At 40.6% G+C, this 13026-nt stretch overlaps 1 protein-coding gene and 1 long non-coding RNA gene across 4 annotated transcripts in view; one reads left to right on the top strand and one right to left on the bottom strand.

Annotated features, from left to right (window-relative positions):
- Positions 1-4321: 4321 nt before the first annotated feature.
- cnnm2b (cyclin and CBS domain divalent metal cation transport mediator 2b) overlaps positions 4322-13026 on the top strand; it is a 57662-nt gene continuing 48957 nt past the window's right edge. For both annotated transcript variants that reach the window (XM_024259508.2, XM_024259507.2), the window contains exon 1: positions 4322-5982. In XM_024259508.2, the coding sequence (XP_024115276.1) occupies positions 4485-5982 (1498 nt within the window). In that variant the 5' untranslated portion in view covers positions 4322-4484. The remainder of the gene's footprint in view (positions 5983-13026) is intronic.
- Positions 12170-13026, bottom strand: part of LOC118598675 — a 3769-nt gene continuing 2912 nt past the window's right edge. For both annotated transcript variants that reach the window (XR_004947773.1, XR_004947775.1), the window contains one exon: positions 12170-12488. This is a non-coding gene — a long non-coding RNA (uncharacterized LOC118598675). The remainder of the gene's footprint in view (positions 12489-13026) is intronic.

Here is a 13026-nt window from a genome sequence, read left to right as displayed (position 1 = left end):
TATTTCTCCCTGACAACCCGGTAAGATCTTTTCTGACCAGTTAAAGTTGCTTACAACAAAATCACTAAAAACAGAGCTAAAGTAAGACAATTTCAACGTGTCTTAAAGAAAGAAAAAATAATTACTGTGCTCAAAGTCCTCATGTAAAGTACGCAGTCTATTATTCTGGATTAAAAAAAAACCCTTATGTTGACAAATAGTCCAATATTCTTTAATACATGTTTACAAAGCATGATCAGAAGTGTTTTAGAGGAGTCTAGAACAGTAACGTGGAGGGCGGGACAGATATGAGGTTGTCGTCAAACGCGAATTTTGCGTATTCGCGGAGGTCTCAGTCCCTAAACCCCACAAATAAGGAGAGAACTGTGTAGTGGGCCGACTACGGAGCAGGAGTGTGTGGTTTTGGGGGTTTAACTTATGAATAACTTAAAGGAAAGTGTTTATGTTTAAGTATTAGAAATGGTTTTTAGAGTAAAACATAACCTAAAATGGAGGTTGGAGTGGCGAAGTTTAAACTTTGGCCTCAACTGGATACACTTTCCCTTGCCCCACCTGGTGGCCCAGATAAGTGATGCTGGCTTTTCCAAAGTCACATTTAGCTAGGTTTAATGTAAGGGATGACTCGGACAATCGTCTGAATATCTGTCACAACACTTTCATATGCTTCTGCCAGGTGAAAGTTTAAATAACTAAGTCATCCAGGTTAGCACGGTAGTGGGGTATACCTGACAGGAAAATGTTGATTAGGCACTGAAAGGTAGCTGGATCGTTACGTAACTCAGATGGCATGACTGATTACTGCACAAAACGTCTGGTGTTACAAAAGTAGATATCTCTGAGGCACGTTCTGTGAATGAGACTTTTAACAGGTCCAATTTAGTAACAAAAACAGCGTTACCCACTCTGTCCAGTCATCCATTCTTGATAAGGGATAAGAGTCTGGAATGGTGGCTACATTTACTTTTCGGAAGTCTGTGATGAAGCATGAGTTCTCTTTTTTGAGAATTAACACAATAAGAGCCTTGGTTTACTGGTGTATTTGGATTTACAGATATGTTATGCGCTAGGACAGAGGTGGGAGACAGAGTATTACTGAAAAGACATTGGTAGTCAAAGATAGAGGAGATGTGGTCCCTCTGTTGCCCCTCCTGCAGGTACCTATATGTTTGGGGAGCTCTTATAGGATTTCAGAGTTTTTGAGCCATGCACCACTTTGAGAAGAAGTAGGCGTTTTTAGACCATCATCCTAATAAGAGGCATCTAATTTGGTCTGGTCTGGAAAGACTCTAGTAGGAACCTACTGTGTTTCACTAGAAGGGGTGGCAGTCTCACACTTATATTATGACTTTAAAATGTTGATGTGGCAGATGCAAGCTTTACACCATATGTCAGGAGTAGAGAGCACATAGCTGTTACTATCGAAACGCTCCTGGATTTCATAAGGTCCTGTGTATTTTGCGGAAAGGGAAGAATCTGTCACTGGGACTAGAACAATGACCTTATCACCGGGCTGGAATTAACGTTTAGCAGAACCAAGGTCATTTGTCGTTTCATCTTATTTTGAGAGCTGACCAGGAAGTCTTTAGCGATCTTGTTGGCCCACCATAAATGGTCTTGAATATCACGTACAAACACGTGCATGATTTTTGTTATTGGTTCTGTTGAAACTTCTCTTTTAAAGCTTGGAGACGACCATGAGGAGTGTGCCCAAACACTGGTTCAGCTGGGCTGAACCCGAGTGATTCCTGTACAGTTTCACGAGCTGCAAATAGCACAAATGAGATCCCCTCATCCCAAGTTTCCTGCTTGCAAACAATAATTGTGTTTCAAAGTTTGGGGCCACCTTTACTGGTGCACCTTGAGACTCAGGGTGATATGCACCGGAGGTTGAAGGTACTATGTTTAGGGCTTGTACTACCTGTTTGAACACACCAGACTTAAAGTTTGACCCTTGATCAGTTTGAATGGTCTTAGGCAACCCAAACACAGAAAAAAACCTTGGTAGAGCTTTAACAACAGAGCGTGTGGTTATTTTTTGTAGTGGCACAGCCACCGGATAACATGTTACAAAGCACATGATGGTTAGCAGAAACGGGTTGCCATTTCTAGTTCACGGTAGAGGGCCAACACAGTCAATGATTTCTCTGTCAAATGGTTGTCCCACCACTGGAATGGGTTGTAATGGTGGGGGAGGGAACTTTTGATTTAGCTTACCCATCATCTGGCACGCACGACGGCTTCAGCAACAACGCCCTACATCCTCTTTCACTTCTGGCCAGAAAAAGTATTTTACCACCAGTTGGTAGGTTTTAGTCTTAGTATAGAGTCTGGGTTGAGAACCTGCTTAAGTCCACCTCTCCATAAATGCAGTGATGTGGACAGTGAATAGCCTGGGAGCGTTACCTTAACATAGGGGTGTAATGATTAATCAATTAATTGATTTCTTTTCCTACAATCCAACAAGATCAATTTGTCTAAGGTAAGTTAAAAAAATCTTTTCAAAACGAGATAATCAATATTTTACCATATATGGATTGAGACCTAGGTTAAAACCAAGTGCATCACAGTGGACAACACACGTGATAACAAAAAATAAATGACAAAACCATCAATCAGTCCAATGTGTGGAAACACTTTGAATTTTGAAAAAAAATAATGTGACCATACAGTGTGGTATAATATTTTAATAATGTATCATTTGGATGGGAAAAACAACAGTGGGCTGAACTTTATGAAAATAAAATGAAAATGGATTTGGCATTAATTTTTGTTTACTTGTTTGTACAGTCTTAGACCTTCTATGAAGTAGGAACACCTGAGCGCACACCTTTATGTGAGCAAACGCTAATGTGAGTCCTGCTGCCTTTTGTGCTCATTAGAAGTGGATAAACATGCAGTAAATCTATCAGCTCTGTTACCAGAGATTAACTCTCTGTGCCAAATTAGCATTACATAAGAGACTGTTTAGGATGGGGGCGGGGGGGCAATTATGGTCATTTCTAGTTTACAACTGTAAACTGACATCCACACATGAAAAACAAGTTTTACATTAACGTTTTTAAATCTGTAAAAAAAAAATATCAATTGCAAAGCAATTTAATGCTTTTGTAAAACTGATTTAATGTCTGTAAAAATAAGAGCAAAAACACACATAGCTCCAAACACAAACTCACACTTTTGACGCCAATATTCTTTTTAGCTTTTCAACCAATCAGAACCTTTCACCTTCCTGTCAAGCAGCCTATCAGAGTGTAAAACTAATACACTGATTATTGCAAAAATAAGAGAAATGTCCTACTTTCAGTTTGTCAATTGTGTCATGTGAAACGCCAGAAAAAAAGAAAGATCCTTTGAATTAATGAGTGAAAAACATTATTAAAACACTTGTTCCTGTTAGTGTGCTGTAATTACAACCTGAATATATTTCTGATGACAAAAATCAGTTTTATAGGGGTGTAAAACATTTTTTCCGCCTCAAAGACCACGCAAGAACAAAGTAATTTTGCAGAAGCAGAGAATTGTTCATGCATCTTGATTACTTAATTACGTTTTTAAATGAAATTTTAATTTGAATTAAAAACAGAAAGAAATAAAGGTGGAGTGTGGGACGTAAGAAACAATAAAGTAATCCAGGTCATAAAAGTTATATATATATATATATATATATAATAAAAAAATATGTTTGTAAAAACCTTCATACATATGTATAAATATATTTTTTCTTTTATATTGATGTCACTATTAGTTCTTACTGGATATATATATATGTAATGTTTATGGGAGATATATAAATGCATATATATTAGTACATGTTTGTAAAATATTCATAGATGTATATATGTACATTTTTTCTGTATTTCTCTCTCCCTCTCTCTCTCTCTCTCTCTCTCTCTCTATATATATATATATATATAGAGAGAGAGAGAGAGAGAAAATATATATAACTTTTTTTACAAAGATATATATATATATATATATACATGTGCATATATCCCATAAGAACGCATAGTGACATTAGTTTAACAGAAAAAATGTGTGATTTTTTTTTCTGTGGCCAACTATGTTTATGATATGTACATGTATATATATATATCTCTGCTTTGAGGAATTGAACATTTTTGGAGGACCACTCCTGCACAGCTCTGTCACTCCACATGGTCACGGAGAGTAAAAGTGTCTGTCATCTCCTCAGACCTGCCAGGCTTCTTCACATTAGGTGCACTTGTTTGGGAATTTCATTCGCCGAGGAGGCTGCGTAGGCCCCGCCCTCCGGCCAAGCGCGCCCCCTGATTGGTCGCCGCCGTCCCCTGTCTCGGGGACATCAGGCGAGGCGTGAGTGGCCCCTAAGCCTGCGCTCAGTGTCGGACACGTCGTGGGAACGAGCGGGTCCCGATGCACCAGTCCCGACCGCCGTGCGCGGAGATGAAGGCGGACTCGGACGGACTCTGATCCACAGTGCCTCTCATTCAGGAGGTCGACTTCTAATGCTGATCGATATGGCAGATCCGTCATCCCAGGCAAAACCCGCCGCAAACATGGCGTCACTGAACCGGGTTCGAGCTCTGGCGATGATTCTCTTGACTGTCACGGGCTGCTGCGGCACCCCGACGAGCGGAGCGGAGGGCTCCGAGGAGACCGTCATAATCGGGCTGCGGCTGGAGGACACGGACGACATTTCCTTCATGGACAAGGGCTTCCTCCGGGTGAGCGAGCGCTCCCGCGTGCGGCTGCGGGTGTACGGGCAGAACATCAACAACGAGACCTGGTCCAAGATCGCCTTCACGGAGCACGAGCGCAGCCGCGCGGTGCGCGCGTTTGACAGCTCCTCCGGGGATGAGCAGAGCCTGGAGGACTGGTCCAGCTCACATCCCTGCGGGATCAGGACTTCGGACATCATCATCCTCCCCAACATCATCCTGAACCGAAAAACCTCTGGAATTGTGGAGATCGAGGTCAAACCTCTGCGGAAGACAGAGAGGAGTAAAGCCTACTACCTTTGCATCGCCACCTCCACATCTGCCGCGGCAGGAACGCACGACCCGTGGACCGAGAACACCTGGATCTACCACGACGGGGAGGACACCAAAGTGATCGTGGTGGAGGAGAAGAAGTTCCTGCTGCCCTTCTGGCTCCAGGTCATCTTCATCTCCATGCTGCTGTGCCTGTCTGGCATGTTCAGCGGCTTGAACCTGGGGCTGATGGCTTTGGACCCCATGGAGCTCCAGATCGTCCAGAACTGCGGCACGGAGAGGGAGAAGAACTACGCCAAGAAGATCGAGCCGGTCCGGAGTCAGGGGAACTACCTGCTGTGCTCGCTGCTGCTGGGGAACGTGCTGGTGAACACCACGCTGACCATCCTGCTGGACGACATCGCCGGCTCCGGCCTCATCGCGGTGGTCATGTCCACCATCGGGATCGTCATCTTCGGGGAGATCGTCCCCCAGGCCATCTGCTCCAGACACGGCCTGGCTGTGGGCGCCAACACCATCTTCCTCACCAAGTTCTTCATGCTGCTCACCTTCCCGGCCTCCTACCCGGTGAGCAAGCTGCTGGACTACCTTCTGGGACAGGAGATTGGAACCGTGTACAACCGGGAGAAGCTCCTGGAGATGCTGCGCGTCACGGACCCCTACAACGACCTGGTGAAGGAGGAGCTGAACATCATCCAGGGCGCGCTGGAGCTCAGGACTAAGACGGTGGAGGACGTGATGACCCCGCTGAGAGACTGCTTCATGATCCCCGGGGACACCACCCTGGACTTCAACACCATGTCCGAGATCATGAAGAGCGGCTACACGCGCATCCCCGTGTTCGAGGGCGAGAAGTCCAACATCGTGGACCTTCTCCTCGTCAAGGACCTGGCCTTTGTGGACCCGGATGATTGCACGCCGCTCAAAACCATCACCAAGTTTTACAGCCATCCTCTGCATTTTGTCTTTAATGACACCAAGCTGGACACCATGCTGGAGGAGTTCAAGAAAGGTGAGTCTTCTTCTTCTTACTCCTCCTGCAGCTGGAGGAGGCACCTGTCTCAGGTGACTCACAGAAGCTCCCACCACTTCAGACTAAACCTGATTTGGAGGAACTTCTGACAGTATGTATGCACCCTCAGGCTGCACTCATATTAGGACTTGCTTGTGGGAACGGTGCAGCAGTCCTGCTCACCTTATCAGGTGGGGGAATCTGGGTTAAAAACCTGCTCCAGTCCACCTCTGCTGGAATGCAGTAAAGACAAAATCATTAAAAAATAATTTTATTATGAGTATAAAGCATGTTTTCAGCCACAAATAACACACTAGAGCAGAAGCAGAGAAGTGTTCAGTACAGATGTTGTTTGCAGACACAATAGTTATTGATACAGATTTCATCCCATCTACTACATACAAGCAGGAGTTTCCGTGTAAACACAAGCGATGCACTTTACTGTGAGGCATTAGGGAATCACTAACATTTTCCATTGTGGGCCTGTGACCAGCAAACAGATATATTAAGTCATTACTCTTTATGTTTATCAATTTAGAAAATTAAAAAATAATCAAATTATGCCCTAATTAACAATTTACTGCTTTTTATTTCCAGGTTTTGTTTAAAGAAACCCTGGATTAATTTATTATTTTTGGAATTAAATCAAGTAGATTATGCTGCTACAGGTAATTAATAATTAATTTGGAATAACACACTCATTAAAAATCCTACTTGGACTGAAATTCCTATAAAGAATCAATTTTGATCCCTTTTAATCAGTGGGTGTGTTCACACAGCAGCTGTTTACATTCAAGGATGCAGCAAAAGCAAATGCATTACAGAGGCAAAAGGGAAATACAACCGTTAGACCACGTTACAATACAGTCAGAATCCCAGTAGATGCTCAAAAGTAACTAATGACAGTCTATGTTACTTCTTTTTATACCACCATATTCCTAACTAATGTAAAAGAGAAAACAAGAGCATTTAAAAAAAATCCAACTATTTGTTTACGGTTACTCTCTGATGAAACAAAGTGTTATCAGTATTTTCAGAGACTCCATCTGTTGCTTATTCAAATTCGTAGTCCCCCAGTTTATTGGATTAGGGTTTAGTGTTTACGCATGGATGTTCCTCCCATACAGCAGGGGGCAGTATGCCCTCTTTTTATGGGTTTTCCATCCACCACTAAATTATAAAAATGCGTAGAACATTTAGGATATGTTCGAATTCCTTCACTACTTGATATAGTGTGTTCGCCATTTTGTAGTACAATTTTAAAATTGAGAGCCCTAGAAATTTCCCAGAGTTCTCTGCAAAACAACAGCGTTAATCGATGCTCACTAGATTGAAGAATATAGATCACAAATATTGTATCTGAACAGTTTTTGAAAAAAGTATTTAAATTTCCATCCATCGATGTTTTCATCATCAGAACACATTGGATTCATAAATAGTCGTAAAATACTCATATGGATTAGGTTTTCACTTCATGATATCAGTAGATAGTCCCACACTTTAATATAGTTTTTTTAGTGGTTAGGGATTAAGGAGGGAATTTGAACAATATATAGATTATTATATAATCTGCGATAGTGTACTAAAAAGTATTTAATATTTTCTAACTGTTTTTGGAGCGCACTGGTATTTGCGGTTTGGTTTCCATTGTGTTTGTACACTAGGATGATTGTAATGAGGGGCTATGTAATCAAAGTTATAGCTTTGGAAAGCAGATCATTGAGTCCAGTGGTCTGTTTATGGATCTCTGCAAACCGGCAAGGTAGATTTTGGTCCATTTTCAAAGAGTTCCTATAGGGGTCTTTTAATAATGGTTCTGTCGTTTTTACCTTAAGTAAAAAAAACCTGTCATTTTCTAGGACAGTTTTTGCAGGAGTTTATCTGAAATTTGCCTTTCAGTTGTGGTCGGGACTCTTGTCGTAGAGTAAGCCTACCCTTATTTCCCATCATCCCTTTGTTTACACTCTCTCCTCCTGGCTTACAGCCCCTCACTACACCAACCTAACATTAACGTTGCAACAAAAATGGCGAGCAATATTGGAAGTATCCAGTTGAACAGTTGTATTTATTTATTTTTACTTAATATTCATTTGAACAGTGCACGTTTTGTTTTAGAGCCCGATGCCCTCCTCAGATGAGAAAAATGAAGATGTACATGTCTGCAAGTGGATGTAATAGATTACAATAAGCTTTTTTTCCAATAGTATTTTTTTCACCTCCTTCTAATTTACGACAATTTGAATAAAAAACTACTTAGAAATGCAATTTTAATCTCAATTTTCTTTATATACGTCCTCCAGCTTAAAACAATGCTACAATTAACATGTTAAAAACACCAACAACCTGATTTTTATTACAGTGAGTCTTAAAGTAACCAGCAGAAATCAACTTATCTCCCACATTATAAGTCTGACAGTATTTTTGTGGCCTCTACCAGTGTCTGCTTGTTTGTTTGTTGGCTTACGAGGTCTGTTATGTCAGAGGCAGCAAAGGCTGACGGATCGATCCCTTTGCTTCTGCTCTAGAGTGATTAGTTTGTGGCTGACTCTGCTTCCACGTTTGCTTGAACAGAGTAAATGAAACTGAGGGATCGTTGAGGGTTGATAGAATTATAAACACGATAGCTTGTAGACTGAGAATGTCTCCAGTCTACTTTGATCCTTGGAAGATGAAATCTTGAGGGATGTTGAGGTCTCTTCTGGATGAGCAGCCATGATGCACATTTTCTCGGCAGATTCCTTCTCACAGATATCTCCTGCTTCTTTAAAAGGTCCCCTGTTGAAGAGGTTAATTACCGTGGGTGTAATTTTGGTTTGCACCCACCCAAACGAGTCTGGAGCGTGTTCCCGTCATACTGTCCCGTGCTGGAGTCATGCACTCTTGGCTCAGCTCTGGTGTTTAGCGGCTGAGGCGGAGCGTTCCCGCTCCTGGCCGCACACCAGAGGGAATTTGCCTGCAGCCCCTCCATGGAAGTCATAAGCCATTGTTGTAAAGCAGGCACTGGAGTCGACGTTTCCAGTCTATCTGGCTCTGTGTTCTCTGTGCACTTGCAGTTCAAAGTACTTTGTATTGGAAGTCATTGTTAATTAATTTGATGCTACTTGCAGAGCTGCATAGTTATCTGGAGGATATAGAGCTGGACACAACGTGTTCACCCTGAGATGTTTCAGATAATTTCAATCTATTTACTATAGCAAACAAGTGAAACCTTATTGTAGTGAAAATGATCTCATTATGCTTCATTTTGTTAGATTGGCGTACTGGAAGCCGGCTCAGTGCAGGTCGTACAGGTCAGGGGCTACAGTCAGAATCATGATGAAGTCTCTAATGCAGACAGACATGCTTCTGGAAACTTCTGGCCTCAGCTTTAATTGCTCTCTGCCCCAAAACTCCAATCATTACTGTCATGCAGGAGCTGTTTGTCAAGCCGCAGGTTTACCGGTTAATGACTGGGTCACTCTGTGCCATTTGGGACCTAACCAAGCAGCTGAGGCAAAAACAAGAATTTGGCTGCTTTCCTAACGTGAAGTTATGTGTGATATTCCTGAAAGTCAGAGTTACTCAATCACTCACCGGCTTTGTGAGGGGAGCTTGTACTCCTGCAGGAGCACTCCTACGGGGTCATGAGAGCATTTCTGTCGCTCCATCTCAGCAACTCCAGTATGTGCATATATTTAATTGGCTAATCATTTAAAGATATTGGCGTTCTTTGCAAACGTCCCCTGAGCAGATACTTGTTTTAGAGCAGGGTCTCCTGTGTGACAGAACCTGTTTGAGGGCTGGTACCTCTTGAACTAGTTCTCTTGCTGCTGCAATATAGGCCAATCTATGCTTAATTCAGATTCAGCAGCCTCTGTGCACTGCTCCTTGTGTCAAAGTGAACTCCCTTTTCTGCAAATTGTTGAATAGCTGACAGGATTTCAGCGTTTCCCTTTCAGTAGTTTCACTCTTTTTTACTTGTTTGTTTGAAGTGTGTCATAGTGGACGTCTAAAGCAAGATGCAGCGTTTTCCTAGTAACCCTCGGTACTAACGCTGCAACAAGCGCTGGGATTAAATGGTGGGGTGTTGGTAAGAACACTTAATGTTTCCTGATGAGGGACTCCCCTTTGAACTCAGCAGGACTTCATCATCCAGCAGCTCACTTTATCAGAACTAATTACCTTGATTCAATGGCTGTGTGCATTTCAGTATGCTTGCTGTTTAAATGTTGTGCATGAGGAGATTTACTCCTGTATGGAACCTCATTTTCTTGGAAAGTAGCACTTCAATCTATCCATAAGATATATTGTATTTTCAAAGAAAAGAAGGACACATTGGGATTTTGTCTTTTTAATGCAGGGGTGTCAAACTCAATCGCAGAAGGGTCCAAAATCCAAAACACAAATTAGGTCGCGGTCCGAACAGGATAAACATTTATTAAATTTTCAAAACTTTAAAATCGTAAATTTTAAGATAATTATGAACTAGAAATATAGCATTACTGCTAAAGATGATAGTGCTGATAGCTGACATCACTAAAGCTGATAGCCTGCTAAAATATTAGCTAAATGCCGAATGAGCCTAGAAAAAAACATAAAAAAAAACTTAGGTTAGCCATAGCACCTAGCATGTAGCTGAAGAAATAGCTAAACTTCAAAATACCCTAAAAAACTGAGCCAAAACAACTAGTGTGTAAATATTAACCTAACTTCAAAACAGCCTAAAAACTTTAAAAAAGGCTTACTTAGCCAAAACAACTAGCATGTAGCTGAAATATTTGCTAAACTCCAAAATAACCTAAAGAATATAATAGTCCAAAAAGCTTGGAGAATGCCAATTTTTAAAACTTTAAAACTGTAACTTTTTAACGTAATTACGAATAATAAAAAGGCATGGATATTATTTCTGAATAAATCAAGTTAAACACTTAGCGTGTAAATGCTAGCCTAACTCTAAAACAGCCTAAAAAAACGTAAAAAGAAAAGCCTAACTTAGCAAGACAGCTAGCATGTATTTAAAATATTAGCCTAACTCCAAAACAGCCTAAAAACTTAAAAAAGGCTTACTTAGCCAAACAGCTAGCAAGTAGTTGAAATATTTACTAAACTCCAAAATTGCCTAAAAAATATAATAGTCCAAAAAGCTTGCACAATGTCAATTTTTTAAAACTTTAAAACCGTAACTTTTCAATGTAATTAGGAATAATAAAAAGGCAGGAATATTATTCCAGAATAAATCAAGTTAAACAGCTAGCTTGTAAATATTGGCCTAAAAAACTAAAAAAGAAAAGCCTAATTAGCCAAAACAGCTAACGTGTAGCCGAAATGTAAGCTAAACTCTAAAACAGCCCAAAAAACAAACAAACAAACAAAAAAAAATGCATTTCGCAAAATAGCAAGTATGTAGCTGAAATATTAGCTAAATTCCCCAAAAGCTTAAAAAAATCTTAGTAAATCCCAAAATAGTCCAAAAAGCTATCAGAATGCCAAGTTTTTACCATAATTATAAATAATAAAAAGGCAGGAATATTATTCCAGAATAAATCAACTTAAACCTTAAGTAACTTTCAATATTTTATATTCCATGATCTGGCCCTCAGGCCTTTACTTTGACACGTGTTCTAATGCATTAGTTTTAAACTTTTTAACACTATTCTTTCTGCAGAAATAGTTTATTGATAGTTTTTGTCATATAACTATTTTCTAATTATACTATAGGTCTGTTTGAATTAGTCAAAACATGCTTAACCAGAATCCTACAACAATACCGTAAGACAAGGTTAATTTACTACTGACTACCATACTTCATTCATACAAAAAATATTTGTGTGCACAGCCTGACCCCCTTTAGGCTCTATTTTCTCTATTCAGAATCCAGTGGGTGCTGTAAGAGATTACAGGTCTAGTGTTTAGGTGTTCATTGATTGGTTAGAAATAGGTATATAACATACACATACTAAACATTACAAAAACATCATTAAGAGGCTTTTAAGAACCACCCTAAGAGGTCCATCCTGGACAAGCCCCTGACAAATACTACGGTATAATATGAAGTCCAAAATAGGGGTGTACCAAAATATCAATATATCACAATATTTAGTCCTGTGATTGATTCTTGATGGATTCTCACCAAGTATCGATCTTCTATTTTCATTTGAAGAGGCTGTAAATTATATATTCGTCCTCCTTTGGTGAGACGTCCCTTTAGATAGGGTGCACGCTTATCAAGACTGGTTCAATGCTTGTCAAAGACAGTTTTACTGATTTTAGCAACGTTGCACAAAAGCGTCTATTATTTGTTGCACAAATAAACACAGGTTTCTGGTGTATTTATGTTATAGTTTTAATTTATTTGTCTTCAGAAACAACCCAGTAAATATTTTTGAGTAATATTGTGACAGCACATTCTCCTTTCGTTGTCATTTTGATTCCTGGTACACAGAAGCCTCCCTCATGCAGGCGGTGCAAAGCCAACAGCCGACCCCTGACTGTCCTTTCTGACAAAGACGCCATCTTGTGGAAAAACCCTGTTAGACAAAGAAGAGACAAAGAGAAGTGAAAGAAAAACCTTTAAATTTCAGACACAGCTAAAAAAATAAACTTTTAGACATTTTCAGGTCGCAGTGCTGTGTTGTGTTAAGATGCTCTTGTGTGGGATGCAGGCAGCAGCTGTGGTGCTGGTGTCTTTGAACCATCTCAGGTGTAGGAGGTGATCTCCACGTGATGTTTGTTTCCAGAGAATTCCCAAACGTTTGAAACTTGACTCTGATGTCTTGAAAGCAGGTTTTCCTCTAGTTTGGGTTGAATCAGGGCTTTTAGCATTACTGTTGATGTCATGAGGAAGCCAATATGTGAATATGTCATCACTGTCCTGTCACATTACACATTTTCGGATCACATGACCCAGTTTCAGTCGAGGCTCAGTTGTCTGACTGGATATGGTTACATTTGACCATAAGGCCCATCTGAATTCTTCCCTTCCCCTTCATTTATCCCTCCAAATGGAGGGTTATGAAAAAAATGTGTCTCACTTTTGTCGTGGAGCTTCCAGCCCTTGAATATACA

This window comes from Oryzias melastigma, linkage group LG1 (assembly GCF_002922805.2).
Source record: "Oryzias melastigma strain HK-1 linkage group LG1, ASM292280v2, whole genome shotgun sequence".
Lineage (NCBI taxonomy): Eukaryota > Metazoa > Chordata > Actinopteri > Beloniformes > Adrianichthyidae > Oryzias > Oryzias melastigma.
This window is presented reverse-complemented; position numbering and strand designations above follow the sequence as displayed.